General features: G+C 49.4%; 1 protein-coding gene across 10 annotated transcripts in view; it reads right to left on the reverse strand.

Annotated features, from left to right (window-relative positions):
- The window catches only part of CHD3 (chromodomain helicase DNA binding protein 3), a 1,503,198-nt gene that overhangs the window by 342,555 nt on the left and 1,139,059 nt on the right, over positions 1-21,584 (reverse strand). For all 10 annotated transcript variants that reach the window (XM_069218663.1, XM_069218665.1, XM_069218664.1 and 7 more), the window contains 2 exons: positions 14,445-14,589; positions 13,800-13,965 (listed from right to left, as the gene is read on the reverse strand). In XM_069218663.1, the coding sequence (XP_069074764.1) occupies positions 13,800-13,965; positions 14,445-14,589 (311 nt within the window). The remainder of the gene's footprint in view (positions 1-13,799; positions 13,966-14,444; positions 14,590-21,584) is intronic.

The raw sequence follows: 21,584 nt of genomic DNA on the forward strand, positions 1-21,584 counted from the left end.
AATCTGACTGTAGGAAGGTCCTGCAACAGTTTGCTGAGCTCGTTTCCCTAACCCCTGGTCAGAAACACCTGTGTACCCAGGATGTGGACACAGGAGACAGCATGCCTGTCAAAAACAAAATTTTCAGACAGTCTGACCAAGTTAAGGAAAGCATCAAAGTGGAAGTCCACAAGATGCTGGAAATGGGAGTCATTGAGCACTCTGACAGCCCCTGGGCTAGCCCAGTGGTCTTAGTCCCCAAACCTCACACCAAAGATGGAAAGAGAGAGATGAGGTTTTGTGTGGACTACAGAGGACTTAATTCTGTCACAAAGACATGCCCATCCCATTCCAAGGGCAGATGAACTGATAGACAAACTATGTGCTGCCAGATGAACGAGTTACTTACCTTCGGTAACGACTTTTCTGGTGGATACATTAGCTACCTGTGGATTCCTCACCTAATGAATACTCCCATGGCGCCAGCATTCAACGGAAATCTTCTTCCTAGCTTCTGCATGTCGACGAGGACGTCACATTTGCCCACGCGACGCCGTCTGACGTCATACAGGAAATAAGAGGTCCTCGCCGACGTGCCGACGTCAGTACCAAAAAATTTTACGTGCCTGAGAACAATAATCCAATGCAATGAAAGATAAAGGCAACATCTCATAACATTGTAAACTACACATCATTGCAAGAAGATGGCTATAGATTTAATATAACCTTCTTTCTTTTTTTTTTTTTAAATCAATAGATATATACACTAAATATGTATATACAAAAATAAATATATATATACAAATATCCATATATACATAATCTATTGCAGTCCTAAAGGCCAAGGGGAGCACACTCAAGGATTACTTGGTGAGACCAAAAAGGCAACGGGGAGGCGGGTGGGACCGTGAGGAATCCACAGGTAGCTAATGTATCCACCAGAAAAGTCGTTACCGAAGGTAAGTAACTTGTTCTTCTGATGGATACAACTACCTGTGGATTCCTCACCTAATGAATAGAGTCCCAAAGCAGTACCGCGCCCGGTGGTGGGTGCCTGTATGGTCAAACCAAGAAATCCTGCAGCACTGACCGTGCAAAATGGCCGTCCCTTCTAACCTCAGAGTCCAAGCAGTAATGCTTCGCAAAAGTGTGAAGGGACGACCAAGTTGCGGCCTTGCAGATGTCGACCACAGGAACACCCCTAGCCAAGGCCGAAGTGGCCCACTTAGCCCTGGTGGAATGAGCTCTAATACCATCAGGAGGATCCTTCTTTGCTAAAGAGTAACACATTTTAATGCAAAGAACAACCCACCTGGAGAGTGTTCTCTTGTGGACTGCCTTTCCTCTCCTCTTGCCCACGTATCCGATGAAAAGCTGATCATCCAGCCTGAAATCCTTCGTTCTGTCTATGAAGAAGCTTAATGCCCTCTTTGGGTCCAAGCGATGAAGTCTCTCTTCTTCCTTTGAAGGATGAGGCGGAGGATAGAACGTGGACAGAGTAATTGTCTGGGCCAAATGGAAGGGTGAAACAACCTTTGGAAGGAAAGCAGCCTTGGTCCTCAACACCACCTTATCCCCATAAAAAGTTGTATAAGGGGGTTTTACCGATAAAGCCTGCAACTCACTCACTCTCCTTGCAGATGTTATGGCCACCAGGAAAACTGTTTTAATAACTAAGAACCTTAAGGGGCAAGAATGCATAGGCTCAAAAGGGGACCCCATAAGGAAAGTTAGGACCAAGGACAAATCCCATTGAGGCATAACGAAAGGTTTTGGAGGGTATTTATTCATAAGGCCCTTCAAGAATCTAAGTACTATAGGAGATTTAAATAACGATGGTTGGTCTGGAAGACAAATGAAGGCTGACAAGGCAGACAAGTAACCTTTAATAGTAGCCACTGCACAACCTTTCTGCGCTAAAGACAAAGCAAAAGATAAAACATCTGACAAATGAGCACGTAAGGGATCAATCTGTCTCTCTCCACACCATACCACAAATTTAGACCACCTATTAGCGTAGATAGTTTTAGTGGAGTGTCGCCTGGCCGCTAAGATAACATCCACTACATCAGGTGGGAGAGAGAAGGAACTCAGGTTGCCCCGTTCAATCTCCAGGCATGTAGGTGCAGACTCTGGAGGTTGGGGTGTAAAACCTGCCCCTGCGACTGCGAGAGGAGGTCTGACCTGAGAGGGAGACGGAGCGGAGGGCACAGTGAGAGTTGGAGAAGGTCGGAATACCACACCCTCCTTGGCCAATCCGGAGCTATTAAGATGACTTGGGCCCGGTCTTGGCGAATTTTCCTCAACACTCGAGGAATCAAGGGTATGGGGGGAAACGCGTAAAGCAACTGGTCGCACCAGGTTCTCTGAAACGCATCCCCCAAAGCCCCCTGCACCGGATACTGGAGGCTGCAGAATAACGGACAGTGCGAGTTCTCCCGGGTGGCAAACAGATCTATCCGAGGAACCCCCCACATTAGACGGACTTGATCTGGATGGAGACGCCACTCGTGGTCGGCCGAGAAATGGCGACTGAGACCGTCCGCACGTACATTCAAGACTCCGGCCAGATGATTTGCTACCAAGCAAATCTGATGGTCCTTTGCCCAGGACCATAGTCGAAGAGCTTCTCTGCAGAGAAGGTACGACCCTACTCCTCCCTGTTTGTTTATATACCACATCGCGGTAGTATTGTCCGTCAGGACCTGAACCGACTGACCGCGAAGGGATGGGAGGAAGGCCTTGAGAGCCAGACGTACAGCCCGCAACTCCAACAGATTGATATGAAAAATCTGTTCCTCTGGAGACCAAAGCCCTTTGATCTCCAGATCCCCCAGATGAGCTCCCCACCCTAGAGTGGAAGCATCCGTTATGACCGTGGTCACTGGTGGCGACTGCGTGAACGGCCTTCCTTGGGAAAGATTGTCGCCCGCAATCCACCTCTTCAAGTCCGTAGCAGCATCTCTGGAGATCTTGACAGAACCTTCGAGATCTCCTTTGTGTTGAGATCACTGCCTTCGAAGGCACCACTGAAGAGCCCTCATGTGCCAGCGAGCATGCATGACCAACAGTATGCAGGAAGCAAACAGACCGAGCAGACGAAGGACCTTGAGGACTGGAACGACCGCTCCACTTCGAAACATTGGAACCAACTCCTGAATATCTTGAATCCGCTGAGGCGGAGGAAAGGCTCGATCCAATGTTGTATCCAATACTGCCCCTATGAACAGGAGGCGTTGAGAGGGCTCTAGGTGAGACCTGGGCACGTTCACCGAAAAGCCCAGATCGAACAAAAACTGGGTTGTCGACTGTAGATGATGCAACACAAGCTCCGGGGACTTCGCTTTGATCAACCAGTCGTCTAGGTAAGGGAATACTGCTATCCCCTTCCTTCTGAGCTCTGCCGCAACCACCGACATCACCTTCGTGAAGACTCGAGGTGCTGAAGTAAGACCAAACGGGAGGACCGCAAAATGATAGTGCTGCGACCCCACCACAAAACGGAGATACTTCCTATGCAACTTGAGAATCGGGATGTGAAAATAAGCATCCTGCAAGTCGACAGACGCCATCCAATCTCCCTTCTTCAACGCCAAAAGCACCTGAGCTAGGGTCAGCATCTTGAACTTTTCGTGTTTGAGGAACCAATTCAAAATCCTCAGGTCCAGGATTGGTCGCAATCGACCATCCTTCTTGGGAATCAGGAAGTACCTTGAGTAACAACCTTGACCCTTTTCCTGCTCTGGAACCAACTCCACCGCGCCCTTTGAAAGGAGGACTTGAACCTCCTGTTCTAACAACAGGAGGTGTTCTTTTGAACAATAAGATGGGCGCGGCGGGATGGGGGGCGGAAACTCCCAAAAGGGAAGGGTGTAGCCTTTTCCCACAATGCTGGTAACCCAGGTGTCTGATGTGATAACTTCCCACTTGTGAAGAAAATGCAGTAACCTTCCCCCTACAGGAGAGGAGTGAGTGGGAATTGGTGGAAGCCTAAGGCTGCTTCCCCTGCTGCACCCCTCCAGAGGACGAGGAAGAGGCAGAGTGCTGCTGAGAGGCTCCCCTGGTACGGACTCTACCCCTCCCTCTAATTGATCTAAAGGTGAGAGAGGAGGTAGGTTGTTGGAATCTCCGCCGAAAGGAAGAGGAGGATGAGCCACGACCAAATCCTCGAAACCTCCTAAAAAACCTGGAGGAGGCAGAAGAAGCGGCTTGCAGTCCTAATGACTTGGCCGTGGCCCTGCTCTCTTTAAACCTCTCCAAGGCCGAATCCACTTTGGCACCAAAAAGTTTGTCCCCATCAAACGGGAGGTCCAACAGGGTCGACTGCACGTCCGAAGAGAACCATGAGTTGCGAAGCCAAGCCTGTCTCCTCGCAACCACCGCCGTGCCCATCGCTCTAGCCACTGAGTCAGTTGTATCCAACCCAGATTGGATAACCTGGGTTGCAGCAGCCTGAGCATCCGACACGATATTCAAGAGTCCTTGAGGAAGCTCTGTATGCGATGATGTTATCTCGTCCATAAGAGCATAGATGTACCTCCCCAAGATACATGTAGTGTTGGTGGACTTCAGCGCCATGCTACAAGACGAAAATACTTTCTTCGACTGTGAGTCCAACTTTTTGGAGTCTCTGTCCCCCGGCACTGTTGGAAAAGATCCAGGCGCAGAACAGGAAGCCTGGACCACCAAGCTCTCCGGCGTAGGGTGTCTGGACAGAAAACCAGGGTCAGATGGTGCAGCCCGATACCTCCTGGCCACAGACCTATTAACAGCCGAGGAAGATACCGGCTTCTTCCAGACCTCCAATACCGGTTCAAGCAAAGCCTCGTTGAATGGTAAAAGAGGCTCTGCTGCAGTAGAGGCCGGATGTAAGACCTCAGTTAGTAAATTTTGTTTCGCCTCAGCCACCGGCAAAGGCAGTTCGAGGAAGTTAGCCACCTACCTTACTACAGCATGAAAAGTGGCTGCCTCCTCAGTATACTCCCCTGGAGATGACAAGTCCCACTCAGGGGAAGTATCAAGGCCACTAGCTGTATCCAGTCCATGAAGACCTTCGCCAGAATCCTCAATTTCTCCTTCCTCCAGGACCCGTTGATATTCCTGTTCCTCCAAGAGACGGACAGCACGTCTCCTAGAACGTAACCTCTCCTCAATACGCGGTGTCGACATGGCATCTGCCGAAGTCGAGGAACGACGCTGATCGCCGGATCCATCCGACGCCATGTCAGGCGCCACAGGAAGCTTCGATGCCGAGCTAGGAGCCGGATGAAGAGAGGTGCATCTCGGAGTCTCAGATGGTCCTGTCGGGGTCACTGGCCGAAACCCCGAAGTCGATGGAGCCGAAACCTCCGGGGCCGAAACCTCTGGAGTCACTGGAGCCGACACCGGAGCCGACACCGGCGCCGAGCCCACATTCCCCAAGGGGAGAAAGGGCATGAAGGGTGCTGGCTGTAGCGGCGCCGGAGCACCCAAGCTGAAAGCCAAAGGGCCCGAATGACCAGTCGGAGCACTGCCTGGAGCCATCTGCTGGAAGATGGTGAACATCGCATTTAAAAATGCGGTATTATCGGCTCCAGGGGCCGGGAAAGCCAGATACTGGGGTGCCTGGATCGAAGGCGACCCCAACGCCGGCCTCGACGTCTGCGACGCCAGAGAGAACACCTGAGGCTGTGGCACCTCAACCACTGAAGACGTCTGCCCAGGCGAAGTCGGCGAAGCCGGAGAAGGCAACGGCGTCGATGGATGTGGAGTGACTGTGGGACTGACCTCCCAAGTCTTCCGACGCCAAGCCGACGGTGACCTCGATCGAGACCTCTCCTTGCTCGAATGGCGCCGTGAGTCCCGATGGCGCCGGGAGACTCGATGACGCCGATGAGACTTCGGCGAGGAGGACTTTCTATGATGTCTCTTCTCCTTTCTCTTCGACTTCGCCATAAAGAGCTTGGCTTCACGCTCCTTCAGGGCTTTCGGATTCATGTGTTGACATGAATGACATGTGGCCACATCGTGGTCGGAACGTAAGCACCACAAGCAGTCCGAATGTGGGTCAGTGACGGACATCTTGCCCCGACACTCCCGACAGGGATTGAAACCAGACTTCCTCTGAGACATAGTAACCTCAGAGAAAAAAATACGCAGCAGAAAAACACACTGTAACTTCGAAGGCAACAGTAGCTCCCTCGAAGATAACCGTTTCGAATGGCACGGAAAAAAGGGAACTGACGTCGGCGAGGACCTCTTATTGCCTGTATGACGTCAGACGGCGTCGCGTGGGCAAATGTGACGTCCTCGTCGACGTGCAGAAGCTAGGAAGAAGATTTCTGTCAAATGCCGGCGCCATGGGAGTATTCATTAGGTGAGGAATCCACAGGTAGTTGTATCCATCAGAAACTTAAGTACCTTTGACTTGACAGCAGGGTACTGGCAAATAAAAATGGTACCAGGAGCAAAAGAAAAGACAGCATTCTCCACACCTGATGGGCATTATCAGTTTACTGTTATGTCCTTTGGTTTAAAGAATGCCCCTGCCACCTTCCAAAGGTTGGTGAATCAAGTCCTTGCTGGCTTGGAGTCCTTTAGTGCAGCTTATCTTGACGATATTGCTGTCTTTAGCTCCAGCTGGCAGGATCACCTGGTCCACCTGAAGAAGGTTTTGAAGGCCGTGCAAGCAGCTGGCCTCTCTATCAAGGCATCCAAGTGCCAGATAGGGCAGGGAACTGTGGTTTACTTGGGACACCTTGTAGGTGGAGGCCAAGTTCAGCCACTCCAGCCCAAGATCCAGACTATTCTGGACTGGGCAGCTCCAAAAACCCAGACTCAAGTCAGGGCATTCCTTGGCTTGACTGGATACTACAGGAGGTTTGTGAAGGGATATGGATCTATAGTGGCACCCCTCACAGAACTTACCTCCAAGAAAATGCCCAAGAAGGTAAACTGGACTGTAGAATGCCAACAGGCCTTTGACACCCTGAAACAAGCAATGTGCACAGCACCAGTTCTCAAAGCTCCAGATTACTCCAAGCAGTTCATTGTGCAGACTGATGCCTCTGAACATGGGATGGGGCAGTTTTGTCCCAAACAAATGATGATGGCCTTGACCAGCCTGTTGCTTTCATTAGCAGGAGGTTACTTCCCAGGGAGCAGCGTTGGAGTGCCATTGAGAGGGAGGCCTTTGCTGTGGTTTGGTCCCTGAAGAAGCTGAGACCATACCTCTTTGGTACTCACTTTGTAGTTCAGACTGACCACAGACCTCTCAGATGGCTAATGCAAATGAAAGTTGAAAAACCAAAACTGTTGAGGTGGTCCATCTCCCTACAGGGAATGGACTTTATAGTGGAACACAGACCTGGGACTGCCCATGCCAATGCAGATGGCCTTTCCAGGTTCTTCCACTTAGAAAATGAAGACTCTCTTGGGAAAGGTTAGTCTCATCCTCTTTCGTTTGGGGGGGGGGGGGGGTTGTTTAAGGAAATGCCTCCTTGGCATGGTTACCCCCTGACTTTTTGCCTTTGCTGATGCCAAGTTTTGATTTGAAAGTGTGCTGAGGCCTGCTAACCAGGCCCCAGCACCAGTGTTCCTTCCCTAACCTGTACTTTTGTTTCCACAACTGGCACACCCTGGCATCCAGGTAAGTCCCTTGTAACTGGTACCCCTGGTACCAAGGGCCCTGATGCCAGGGAAGGTCTCTAAGGGCTGCTGCATGTCTTATCCCACCCTGGGGACCCCTCACTCAGCACAAAAACACTCCTTGCCAGCTTGTGTGTGCTGGTAGGGATAAAATGACTAAGTCGACATGGCACTCCCCTCAGGGTGCCACGCCAACGTCACACTGCCTATAGGTATAGATAAGTCACCCCTCTAGCAGGCCTTACAGCCCAAAGGCAGGGTGCACTATACCATAGGTGAGGGCATAAGTTCATGAGCACTACGCCCCTACAGTGTCTAAGCAAAACCTTAGACATTGTAAGTGCAGGGTAGCCATAAGAGTATATGGTCTGGGAGTCTGTCATGCACGAACTCCACAGCACCATAATGGCTACACTTAAAACTGTGAAGTTTGGTATCAAACTTCTCAGCACAATAAATGCACACTGATGCCAGTGTACATTTTATTGTGAAATACACCCCAGAGGGCATCTTTGAGATGCCCCCTGAAACCATACCGACTACCAGTGTGGGCTGACTAGTTTTAGCAGCCTGCCACACACCAGACATGTTGCTGGCCACATGGGGAGAGTGCCTTTGTCACTCTGTGGCTAGTAACAAAGCCTGTACTGGGTGGAGGTGATTCTCACCTCCCCCTGCAGGTACTGTAACACCTGGTGGTGAGCCTCAAAGGCTCACCCCCTTTGTTACAGCACAGTAGGGCACTCCAGCTAGTGGAGTTGCCCGCCCCCTCCAGCCACGGTCCCACTTTTGGCGGCAAGGCCGGAGGAGATAATGAGAAAAACAAGGAGGAGTCACTGGCCAGTCAGGACAGCCCCTAAGGTGTCCTGAGCTGAGGTGACTCTGACTTTTAGAAATCCTCCATCTTGCAGATGGAGGATTCCCCCAATAGGATTAGGGATGTGCCCCCCTCCCCTCAGGGAGGAGGCACAAAAAGGGTGTAGCCACCCTCAGGGCTAGTAGCCACTAACCCCCCAGACCTAAACACACCCCTAAATCGAGTATTTAGGGGCTCCCACAACACAGCAAGATAGATTCCTGCAACCTAAGATGAAGAAGGACTGCTGAGCTGAAAAACCTGCAGAGAAGACGGAGACACCAACTGCTTTGGCCCCAGCTCTACTGGCATGTCTCCACACTTCAAAAGAACTGCTCCAGCGACGCGTTCCCCAGGGTTCAGCGACCTCTGAAGCCTCAAAGGACTACCCTGCATCTAAAAGGACCAAGAACTCCTGAGGACAGCGGCTCTGCTCCAAAGAAGAAAACATCTTTGCAACAAAGAAGCAACTTTGAAAGAACACACGTTTCCCGCCGGAAGAGTGAGACTTTGCACTCTGCACCCGACGCCCCCGGCTCGACTTGTGGAGAACCAACACTACAGGGAGGACTCCCTGGTGACTGGGAGCCCGTGAGTAGCCAGAGTTGACCCCCCTGAGCTCCCACAGCGACGCCTGCAAAGGGAATCCAGAGGCTCCCCCTGACCGCGACTGCCTGCTTCTAAGAACCCGACGCCTGGTAAGGACACTGCACCCGCAGCCGCCAGGACCTGAAGGATCCGACCTCCAGTGCAGGAGCGACCCCCAGGTGGCCCTCTCCCTTGCCCAGGTGGTGGCCACCCCGAGGAGCCCCCCACCTTGCCTGCCTACATCGCTGAAGAGACCCCTGGGTCTCCCATTGGACTACATTGCAAACCTGACGCCTGTTAGCACACTGCACCCGGCCGCACCCGTGCCGCTGAGGGTGTACTTTTGTGCTGACTTGTGTCCCCCCCGGTGCCCTACAAAACCCCCCTGGTCTGCCCTCCGAAGACGCGGGTACTTACCTGCTGGCAGATTGGAACGGGACACCCCCTTCTCCATTAAAGCCTATGCGTTTTGGGCACCACTTTGACCTCTGCACTTGACCGGCCCTGAGCTGCTGGTGTGGTAACTTTGGGGTTGCCGTGAACCCCCAACGGTGGGCTACCTTGGACCCAACTTTGAACCCTGTAGGTGGTTTACTTACCTGCAAAACTAACAAACAGTTACCTCCCCCAGGAACTGTTGAAGATTGCACTGTGTCCAGTTTTAAAATATCTTATTGCCATTCATGTGAAAACTGTATATGCTATTTTGCTAATTCAAAGTTCCTAAAGTTCCTAAGTGAAATACCTTTCATTTAAAGTATTGTTTGTAAATTTTTGAACCTTTGGTTCTTAAAATAAACTAAGAAAATATATTTTTCTATATAAAAACCTATTGGCCTGGAATTGTCTTTGAGTGTGTGTTCCTGTAGGAAAGTACCATCTTGCCTGGCATGTTACCCCCATATTTCACTGTATATATGTTGTTTTAGTTGTATGTGTCACTGGGACCCTGCCAGCCTGGGCCCCAGTGCTCATAAGTGTGCCCTGTATGTATTCCCTGTGTGATGACTAACTGTCTCACTGAGGCTCTGCTAACCAGAACCTCAGTGGTTATGCTCTCTCTTTGCTTTCCAAATTGTCACTAACAGGCTAGTGACCAATTTCACCAATTCACATTGGCATACTGGAACACCCTTATAATTCCCTGGTACATGGTACTGAGGTACCCAGGGTATTGGGGTTCCAGGAGATCCCTATGGGCTGCAGCATTTCTTTTGCCACCCATAGGGACCTCTGACAATTCTTACACAGGGCTGCCACTGCAGCCTGAGTGAAATAACGTCCACGTTATTTCACAGCCATTTACCACTGCACTTAAGTAACTTATAAGTCACCTATGTGTCTAACCTTTACCTGGTAAAGGTTGGGTGCTAAGTTACTTAGTGTGTGGGCACCCTGGCACTAGCCAAGGTGCCCCCACATCGTTCAGGGCCAATTCCCCAGACTTTGTGAGTGCGGGGACAACATCACACGCGTGCACTGGACATAGGTCACTATCTATGTACAGCGTCACAATGGTACTCCGAACATGATCATGTAACATGTCTAAGATCATGGAATTGTCACCCCAATGCCATTCTGGCATTGGGGAGACAATTCCATGATCCCCCGAGTCTCTAGCACAGACCCGGGTACTGCCAAACTGCCTTTCCCGGGGTTTCACTGCAGCTGCTGCTGCTGCCAACCCCTCAGACAGGTTTCTGCCCTCCTGGGGTCCAGCCAGGCTTGGCCCAGGAAGGCAGAACAAAGGACTCCCTCAGAGAGAGGGTGTTACACCCTCTCCCTTTGGAAAAAGGTGTCAGGGCTGGGGAGGAGTAGCCTCCCCCAGCCTCTGGAAATGCTTTGATGGGCACAGATGGTGCCCATCTCTGCATAAGCCAGTCTACACCGGTTCAGGGATCCCCCAGCCTTGCTCTGGCACGAAACTGGACAAAGGAAAGGGGAGTGACCACTCCCCTGACCTGCACCTCCCAGGGGAGGTGCCCAGAGCTCCTCCAGTGTGCTCCAGACCTCTGCCATCTTGGAAACAGAGGTGCTTCTGGCACACTGGACTGCTCTGAGTGGCCAGTGCCAGCAGGTGACGTCAGAGACTCCTTCTAATAGGCTCTTACCTGTGTTGCTAGCCTATCCTCCTTCCTAGGTAGCCAAACCTCCTTTTCTGGCAATTTAGGGTCTCTGCTTTGGGGAATTCTTTAGATAACGAATGCAAGAGCTCATCAGAGTTCCTCTGCATCTCTCTCTTCACCTTCTGCCAAGGAATCGACCGCTGACTGCTCAGGACGCCTGCAAAACCGCAACAAAGTAGCAAAGACGACTACTGCAACCTTGTATTGCTCCGAAGAAATCTCCCGTGGGACGACGGAATCATCGCCCTGCAACCGCAGGCACCAAAAAGCTGCATTACCGGTCCCTTGGGTCTCCTCTCAGCACGACGAGCGAGGTCCCTCGAATCCAGCGACTCTGTCCAAGTGACCCCCACAGTCCAGTGACTCTTCAGTCCAAGTTTGGTGGAGGTAAGTCCTTGCCTCACCTCGCTGGGCTGCATTGCTGGGAACCGCGACTTTGCAGCTACTCCGGCCCCTGTGCACTTCCGGCGGAAATCCTTTGTGCACAGCCAAGCCTGGGTCCACGGCACTCTAACCTGCATTGCACGACTTTCTAAGTTGGTCTCCGGCGACGTGGGACTCCTTTGTGCAACTTCGGCGAGCACCATTTCACGCATCCTCGTAGTGCCTGTTTCTGGCACTTCTCCGGGTGCTACCTGCTTCAGAGAGGGCTCCTTGTCTTGCTCGACGTCCCCTCTCTCTGCTGGTCCAATTTGCGACCTCCTGGTCCCTCCTGGGCCTCAGCAGCGTCCAAAAACGCTAACCGCACGATTTGCAGCTAGCAAGGCTTGTTGGCGTTCTTTCGGCGGGAAAACACTTCTGCACGACTCTCCACGGCGAGAGGGATCCGTCCACCAAAGGGGAAGTCTCTAGCCCTTTTTGTTCCTGCAGAAACCTCAGCTTCTTCTGTCCAGTAGAAGCTTCTTTGCACCCGCAGCTGGCATTTCCTGGGCATTTGCCCATCTCCGACTTGCTTGTGACTTTTGGACTTGGTCCCCTTGTTCCACAGGTACCCTAGATTGGAAATCCACAGTTGTTGCATTGCTGGTTTGTGTCTTTCCTGCATTATTCCTCCAACACGACTTCTTTGTCCTTAGGGGAACTTTAGTGCACTTTGCACTCACTTTTCAGGGTCTTGGGGAGGGTTATTTTTCTAACTCTCACTATTTTCTAATAGTCCCAGCGACCCTCTACAAGGTCACATAGGTTTGGGGTCCATTCGTGGTTCGCATTCCACTTTTGGAGTATATGGTTTGTGTTGCCCCTATCCCTATGTTTCCCCATTGCATCCTATTGTAACTATACAACTATCCTGGGCCCCAGCAGCATCCAAAAACCCTAACCGCGACCCTTGCAGCTAGCAAGGCTTGTTTGCGGTCTTTCTGCGTGGGAACACCTCTGCGAGCTTCTTCACGACATGGGACATCCATCCTCCAAAGGGGAAGTTTCTAGCCCTCTTCGTTCTTGCAGAATCCACAGCTTCTACCATCCGGTGGCAGCTTCTTTGCACCCTCAGCTGGCATTTCCTGGGCATCTGCCCAATCTCGACTTTGTTGCGACTCTTGGACTTGGTCCCCTTGTTTCACAGGTACTCTCGTCTGGAAATCCACCTTTGTTGCATTGCTGGTGCTGGTCTTCCTTGCAGAATTCCCCTATCACGACTTCTGTGCTCTATGGGGAATATAGGTGCACTTTACACCTACTTTTCAGGGTCTTGGGGTGGGCTATTTTTCTAACCCTCACTGTTTTCTTACAGTCCCAGCAACCCTCTACAAGCTCACATAGGTTTGGGGTCCATTCGTGGTTCGCATTCCACTTTTGGAGTATATGGTTTGTGTTGCCCCTATACCTATGTGTTCTCATTGCAATCTATTGTGACTATACATTGCTTGCATTACTTCCTTTTGCTATTACTGCATATTTTGTGGTATTGTGTACATATATCTTGTGTATATTGGCTATTCTCATACTGAGGGTACTCACTGAGATACTTTTGGCATATTGTCATAAAAATAAAGTACCTTTATTTTTTAGTATATCTGTGTATTGTGTTTTCTTATGATATTGTGCATATGACACCAGTGGTATAGTAGGAGCTTTGCATGTCTCCTAGTTCAGCCTAAGCTGCTCAGCTATAGCTACCTTCTATCAGCCTAAGCTGTTAGAAACACCTCTCTTACACTAATAAGGGATAACTGGACCTGGTGCAGAGTGTAAGTATCCCTTGGTACCCACTACAAACCAGGCCAGCCTCCTACAGTTCCCCATTTATTGCCTGTGTGTGTACAACAAATGCTTAACACAACCCTCTGATAAGCCTACTGCTCGACCACACTACCACAAAATAGAGCATTAGAATTATCTATTTTTGCCACTATCTTACCTCTAAGGGGAACCCTTTGACTCTGTGCATGCTATTTATTACTTTGAAATAGTACACACAGAGCCAACTTCCTACAATAGCATTCTTCCTCTTGGGTTCAGCTGTACTCTTATTATTTTGATGGTTCTGTAAGTGGGCATGAGTTGTTCTGAACTGTCTTGAGCACAGAAATGTAGTTAGTTCTGAGTGGATGTGCCCTTGGGATGGAAGTATGCCACAATCAATAGGGTGTAGGGCTGTAATTAACGCAACACTAGTGTACCTGGTTTGGAGGTGCATGGGGTATTGGTGCAGCTTGGATCTGGGGTTGTAGTTGACGTTTTGACTGTAGGTGAAGAAGCTCTAGATGATCGTTTGGACTCCACACTAGGATCTGGCATGAGTTCTGGCATGCTCCATCTTCCATTGATGTGCTCAAACTCCTGGACCTGCCAAATCAAAATAGATTACAATGACAACTTTGAATGCACACTTTAACAACAGACTTGCTTCAGAGAACACATGGAACCAAACATTTCTGCTGAGCATATACGCTTTTGAAGTCTTCACTTGTATATAAAGTGACTTCCCCGTTACATGACTCCATGTTGCAACAAAATGAAAGAAAGCAAAAAATAAATAAAGAAGAAAAAAAATGTCTTCCAATAGGCTCACCAAAGCTCAGTTTACAAATATAAAAAGGTCCCATGTAATAGAAGGAAATGTCTGGCTAGCATCTATAAGTAACTAAACAAGTCAACCTCCCCATACATTTTGTGCAACAGTGTTTAATTCCACAAGTCTGAGTTGACATAATGCAATCAAATCACCCCTTCTCTGTATACCAAACCTACTATTACCTTCAGACCTCATCATAGGAACCACAACTATCCCAGACACTCATATGCCCAATGTACAAGCACCACACCTTTTTTTTCACAAGTGACATAACCCCAATTCGTGTCAGGACTTGCTGTCTGGAGAGTCCTTCTCGTGGCACTCCGTCTGCAAACGTTTCTGACCCATCGGCACCTGGTTCACACAGATGTCTCATGAAGAGAGACACATAGGCCCTGTAGGGAAAGAGATCATTATGCATTACACACAGCACTTATTATAACAATGAAACAAAGGGATCTTTAATACAGCTGTTTACTAGTCACTTCAGAAAGCATGGTCTGTACGGTCACGCCCATTTATATTGGAAGAGTAAAACAAAATAGAATGCCAAGTTAGACCAATACAGAAAACCAGAAACTGAAAAGTTTGAGTCTTTATTAGATAGAAAATAAAAATAAGAGGCAAAGTTAGTGCAATACATTGGTTTTCAAGACAATGGACAGTAGTGAGCCCAAACAGTTACTTTCATTTTCAGCAACATGGCAGCTAAACTTTACAGCAGTTTGTGAAGCAACAGTGCAACAAGACAAGATGGCCTTTGCAGACCAAATAAACATAAAGGTGCTCAGACAGAGACGAAAATTAGTTACTTACCTGTAACTGTAGTTCTCCAGTATTGGAATCTTTCATAGATTCACATGCTTGAATCATTCCCCGTCGTCGAGCTGGGAGCCCCCGGTACAAATTACACAAGTAGTGTTGAAATATATTTACAAAAGGGCCCTAGGCCTCTCCAATTTAACAGTCTATCAGAGTCATTTTTAGGAAAAGGACCAAACTTGAGCATCCACCAATCAGACGACACCACCCTCTAGAATCCTCCTGAGAGAAGCTCAGCACTAGGATTACTTAGGCCCGGTCGTTCGTGATTTTCTTGAGAACTCTGGGCAGAAGTGGTATAGGCGGAAAGGCATACAGGAGGCCTGAACTCCACTCGCGACGAAAAGGGTCGGCTAGCGATAGCCCCCTTGGAAACTCGAATGTGCAAAACTGCTGACATTGCGCGTTCTCTATGGAGGTGAACAGATCTAACCAAGGCTCTCCCCACTGCTGAAAGAGTCCTTGTGCCACCTCCGGATGGAGACACCATTCGTGATCCTCTAAGCATTTTCGGCTGAGCTTGTCTGCCCTGGCATTCAGAGAACCTGCCAGGTGTTGAACCACCAGGGTCAGCCATGTCCAGAGACATAAAGCCTCTTGACAAAGGGTCCTCGACCCCACACCACCCTGCTTGTTGCAGTACCACATTGCGGTAGTGTTGTCCGTGAACACCTGCACCACCTTCCCTTTCACAACAGGAAGAAATGCTTTTAATGCTAGCTGGATCGCCTGAAGCTCCAGCAAGTTGATCATGAGCCCAGATACCACTGGAGACCAGTGACCTCTGATCTCCACCTCCCCCAGATGGCCGCTGTAGGAAGTTGGCTCTGTATATATTATTTCAAAGTAAGAAATAGTGTGCACAGAGTCCAAGGGTTCCCCTTAGAGGCAGGATAGTGGCAAAAAGAGTTAATTCCAATGCTCTATTTTGTGGTAGTGTGGTCGAGCAGTAGGCTTATCAGAGGGTAGTGTTAAGCATTTGTTGTACACACACAGGCAATAAGTGAGGAACACACACTCAAAGACAAATTCCAGGCCAATAGGTTTTTATATAGAAAAATATATTTTCTTAGTTTATTTTAAGAACCACAGGCTCAAGATTTACAAGTAATACTTCAAATGAAAGCTATTTCACTCAGGTATTCTAGGAGCTTTGAATAATCACAATAGCATGTACAGTTTTGACAAAAATGGCAATAAGCTTCTTTTAAAGTGGACACAGTGTAAAAATCAACAGTTCCTGGGGGATGTAAGTATTTGTTAAGTTCACATGTAAGTAAAACACTAACAGGGTTCAAAGTTGGGTCCAAGGTAGCCCACCGTTGGGGGTTCAAGGCAACCCCAAAGTTACCACACCAGCAGCTCAGGGCCGGTTAGGTGCAGAGGTCAAAGTGGTTCCCAAAACACATAGGCTTCAATGGAAATAGGGGTGCCCCCGTTCCAGTCTGCCAGCAGGTAAGTACCTGTGACTTCGGAGGGCAGACCAGGGGGGTTTGGTAGGGCACCGGGGGGGGGGACACAAGCAGTGTAGGAAGTTGGCTCTGTATTTACTATTTCAAAGTAAGAAATAGCATGCACAGAGTCCAAGGGTTCCCCTTAGAGGTAAGATAGTGGCAAAAAGAGATAATTCTAATGCTCTATTTTGTGGTAGTGTGGTCGAGCAGTAGGCTTATCAGAGGGTAGTGTTAAGCATTTGTTGTACACACACAGGCAATAAATGAGGAACACACACTCAAAGACAAATTCCAGGCCAATAGGTTTTTATATAGAAAAATATATTTTCTTAGTTTATGTTCAGAACCACAGGTTCAAGATTTACAATCAATACTTCAAATGAAAGGTACTTCACTCAGGTATCATAGGAACTTTGAATCAGCAAAATAGCACGTACAGTTCTGGCAAAAATGGCAATAAGCAATTTTAAAACTAGATAGTGGAAATTTCAACAGTTCCGGGGGGAGGTAAGTATTGGTTAGTTTTGTAGGTAAGTAAACAGCCTACAGGGTTCAAAGTTGGGTCCAAGGTAGCCCACCGTTGGGGGTTAACGGCAACCCCAAAGTTACCACACCAGCAGCTCAGGGATGGTCAGGAGCAGAGGTCAAAGTGGTGCCCAAAATGCATAGGCTTCAATGGAGAAGTGGGTGCGCCGGTTCCAGTCTGCCAGCAGGTAAGTACCAGCGACTTCGGAGGGCAGACCAGGGGGGTTTTGTAGGGCACCGGGGGGGACACAAGTCAGCACAAAAAGTACACCCTCAGCGGCATGGGGGCGGCCGGGTACAGAGTGCAAACAGCCGTCGGGTTTGCAATAGATTTCAATGGGAGACCCAGGGGTCTCTTCAGCGAAGCAGGCAGGCAAGGGAGGGGGCTCCTCGGGGTAGCCACCACCTGGGCAAGAGTGAGGGCCACCTGGGGGTTGCTCCTGCACTCGAGGTTGGATCCTTCAGGTCCTGGGGGCTGCGGGTGCATGGTCTTTATCAGGCGTCGGGTTCTTGGAAGCAGGCAGTCGCGGTCAGGGGAAGCCTCTGGATTCTCTCTGCAGGCGTCGCTGGGGGGGCTCAGGGGGGTCAACTCTGGCTACTCACAGGGTCGCAGTCACCGGGGAGTCCCCCCTGTAGTATTGTTTCTCCGCAGGTCAAGCAGGGGGCGTCGGGTGCAGGTTGGAAAGTCTCACGCTTCCGGCGGGGAACGTGGAGTCCTTTTAAAGTTGTTTCTTTGTTGCAAGTTTTCGTTTCTTTGGAACAAGGTCACTGTCCTCAGGAGTACTTGGTCCTTTTAGACGCAGGGTAGTCCTCTGAGGCTTCAGAGGTCGCTGTTGCAGTTTCTCTTGAAGTGGGGAGACAGGCCGGTAGGGCTGGGGCCAAAGCAGTTGGTGTCTCCGTCTTCTCTGCAGGGCTTCAGGTCAGCAGTCCTTCTATGTCTTTGGTTGAGGGAAGTTATTTTCCTAGGTTCTGGGGGCCCCTAAATACTCAATTTAGGGGTGTGTTTAGGTCTGAGGGGTTAGTAGCCAATGGCTAGTAGCCATGAGGGTCGCTACACCCTCTTTGTGCCTCCTCCCTGAGGGGAGGGGGGCACATCCCTAATCCTATTGGGGGAATCCTCCATCTGCAAGATGGAAGATTTCTAAAAGTCAGAGTCACCTCAGCTCAGGACACCATAGGGGTTGTCCTGACTGACCAGTGACTCCTCCTTGTTTTTCTCATTATCTCCTCCGGCCTTGCCGCCAAAAGTGGGGCCGTGGCCGGAGGGGGCGGGCAGCTCCACTAGCTGGAATGCCCTGTGGCGCTGTAACAAAGGGCATGAGCCTTTGAGGCTCACCGTCAGGTGTTACAGCTCCTGCAGGGGGAGGTGAGAAGCACCTCCACCCAGTACAGGTTTTGTTACTAGCCACAGAGTGGCAAAGGCACTCTCCCCATGTGGCCAGCAACATGTCTGGTGTGTGGCAAGCTGGCCGAACTAGTCAGCCCACACTGGAAGTCGGGTATGTTTTCAGGGGGCATCTCTAAGATGCCCTCTGTGGTGTATTTCACAATAAAATATACTCTGGCATCAGTGTGCATTTATTGCGCTGAGAAGTTTGATACCAAACTTCCCAGTTTTCAGTGTAGCCATTATGGTGCTGTGAAGTTCGTGCATGACAGACTCCCAGACCATTTACTCTTATGGCTACCCTGCACTTACAATGTCTAAGGTTTTGCTTAGACACTGTAGGGGCATAGTGCTCATGCACTTATGCCCTCACCTATGGTATAGTGCACCCTGCCTTAGGGTTGTAAGGCCTGCTAGAGGCGTGACTTATCTATGCCATGGGCAGTGTGAGGTTGGCATGGCACCCTGAGGGGAGTGCCATGTCGACTTAGTCATTTTCTCCCCACCAGCACACACAAGCTGTGAAGCAGTGTGCATGTGATGAGTGAGGGGTCCCTAGGGTGGCATAAGACATGCTGCAGCCCTTAGAGACCTTCCCTGGCATCAGGGCCCTTGGTACCAGGGGTACCAGTTACAAGGGACTAACCTGCGTGCCAGGGTTGTACCAATTGTGGAGACAAAGGGCCTGGTTAGCAGGGCCCCAGCACACTTTTAAATCATAACTTAGCATCAGCAAAGGCAAAAAGTCAGGGGTAACCATGCCAAGGAGGCATTTCCTTACACACTGGTATGAGAGAGGTCACCTTACTATGTGAGGTGTGCTTTGGGGTAAGTCTTTCATGTGTTTTAGGATGTTTTCCGTCGTCGACGATGTTGTCGACGGCGCAGACATAGTCTTCATTGACGGTGAAGTCGTCGATGACGAACGCATGGAGATTTTGATCGATGACAGCCTTACTGAAGAGTCTACCGCAATGGTAAAGCCGATACCGTCATAACCGCCGTCGACGACTATGAGGTGTAGACATTTGTCGATGATGAGGCAGTCGATGCCGCTCTCGTCGACAGTGGGGCACTCATCGTCGAGGATGTCGTCAGAACTGTCGTCGACGGTGAAAGGGTGTAAGCCGTCACTGGCGGTGAAAAAGCACTCACCGACGGTCACGTTGAAGATTAGTCCGTCGTCGATGGTACCTTTTTTGTAGAAGTAGATGAAGGCCTTTTGAAAGGCACAGATGGAGGTACAGAGGATGACTTTTTATGCCTCTCCGCACTGCTGGCATGACCTCTCTCCCCTTTCCTGGAAGATTTTTGAGGTGAAGTAGATGGGCTGCGGCCCTTGTAAGACCCTGAGGCAGTCTTTTTGTGGGCTTTTCTCGATTGTTGGGATGGAGATCTTGTGTCTGATCTCGCCCTTTTTGATTACTTTTTAGATATTGAAGAGTCATCACTATCAGAGTGAGAGACTGGGTTCTCTCTGTATTTACGTTTTTGCAGCCAAATCAATAACCTGCCTTCTCTATCCTTAAAAGTCTTAGAGGAAAAGGTACGACAAACCTTACAGTCCTTGGCTGAGTGGTCTGGATAGAGGCAGTATATACAATCCTGATGAGGGTCTTCAGAATGTAGTCTCTTCTTACCACAAGTTTTGCAATTTCTGAATAAACCCTTCTTCTCTTTGTCAGACATGTTGAAGGTGTTATTCCAATCAGTTCAAAGAAGCTTTTCGCAGAGAAAAATATGTTCAAGCTAATCCAAAAGGTGTGAATATAGAGCAGAGCTCTGAGGAGACTCCCTAGGACGATGCGCAATAGAAAATCTGAGGTGCTGGAGCTTCTCTCAGGAGGATTCTAGAGGGTGGTGTTGTCTGATTGGTGGATGCTCAAGTTTGGTCCTTTTCCTAAAAATGACTCCAATAGACTGTTAAATTGAAGCGGCCTAGGGCCCTTTTGTTAATATATTTCAACACTACTTGTGTAATTTGTACCGGGGGCTCCCATCTCAACGACGGGGAATGATTCAAGCATGTGAATCTATGAAAGTTCCAATACTGGAGTAACAATGGCCTCTGTCCCATGTGACCGACCCAACACAGAAATGACACATCAGTCAGCACTGGCAGCTTTTGGTGAGATTGGGAGCAGGATCTTCTGCTTACTCAATCACTGTGCAGTAACCACCACTGCAGATCTAACGCAGTCTCCTCTGAGATCTGGAAGAAGTTGGAGTCATCCCATCAAGGCTAGGCCCACTGAAAGTTCAGATCCCACTGCAGAGTCTGCATAAGCCACCAGGCATATTTTACCCGTAGAATACAGGAAGCCATCCAACCCGCCAGTCTGAGGGTCAGCCTCACTAAAATCCAGGACCGAGGCTGAAAGTTCAGGATCAGAGCATGAATGTCATGGACTCTCCTTACTGGGGAAAAAGGCACATAACCAGACCATGTCCAGAATGGCTCAGATGAAGAGGAGCATCTGAGAAGTAGTCAATGGCTCCAAGTAACTGGATCACTCAATGATCTAGTTCAAGTTACCCCAATCATGAAAAAGGCACTTCTATGGTGGCAATCCACCAGCAACCTTTCAGCAGGGCTAACATTTCTCTCTCCACTTTCAGATTTCATCATTACCACAGATGCCTCCCTGGAAGGTTGAGGAGCCCATCTTCAAGATCTCCAAAGAAGGGAAGGAGTGCTTCTCTTTCCAAAAGATTCCTATAATTGAGAGCCATTTTTCTGGCACTGCAGTCCCTCCTTCCAAGGGTACAAACACCATCCTTCCTCATTTGAACATACAACACCACTATCATGCATTATCTAATCAAGCAGGGAGATGCGAGGTCCCACATTCTCTTCCTAGTGGCTCAAAGAATTTGGAAATGGGCACTACTACACTGCATCTCAATCAAAGCAAAATATCTGCCAGGAATAAGGAACAATCTAGCAGACACCCTGAGCAGAACCAGTCAAACCTGCCATGAATGGGAACTTAACCAACCAATTTTCAACTCCGTATTCCGGAGATGGGGCACACCGAAGAAAAAAGTTACCTGTAACTGCAGTTCTCCAGTATTGGTATCTTTCATAGATTCACATGCTTGAATCATTCCCTGTCGTCGCAGTGGGAGTCCCATGGTAACTTAATAAAGCAGTAATATATATATATATATATATATATATATATATATCACTATCATAGGC

Source organism: Pleurodeles waltl, chromosome 12 (assembly GCF_031143425.1).
Source record: "Pleurodeles waltl isolate 20211129_DDA chromosome 12, aPleWal1.hap1.20221129, whole genome shotgun sequence".
NCBI lineage: Eukaryota > Metazoa > Chordata > Amphibia > Caudata > Salamandridae > Pleurodeles > Pleurodeles waltl.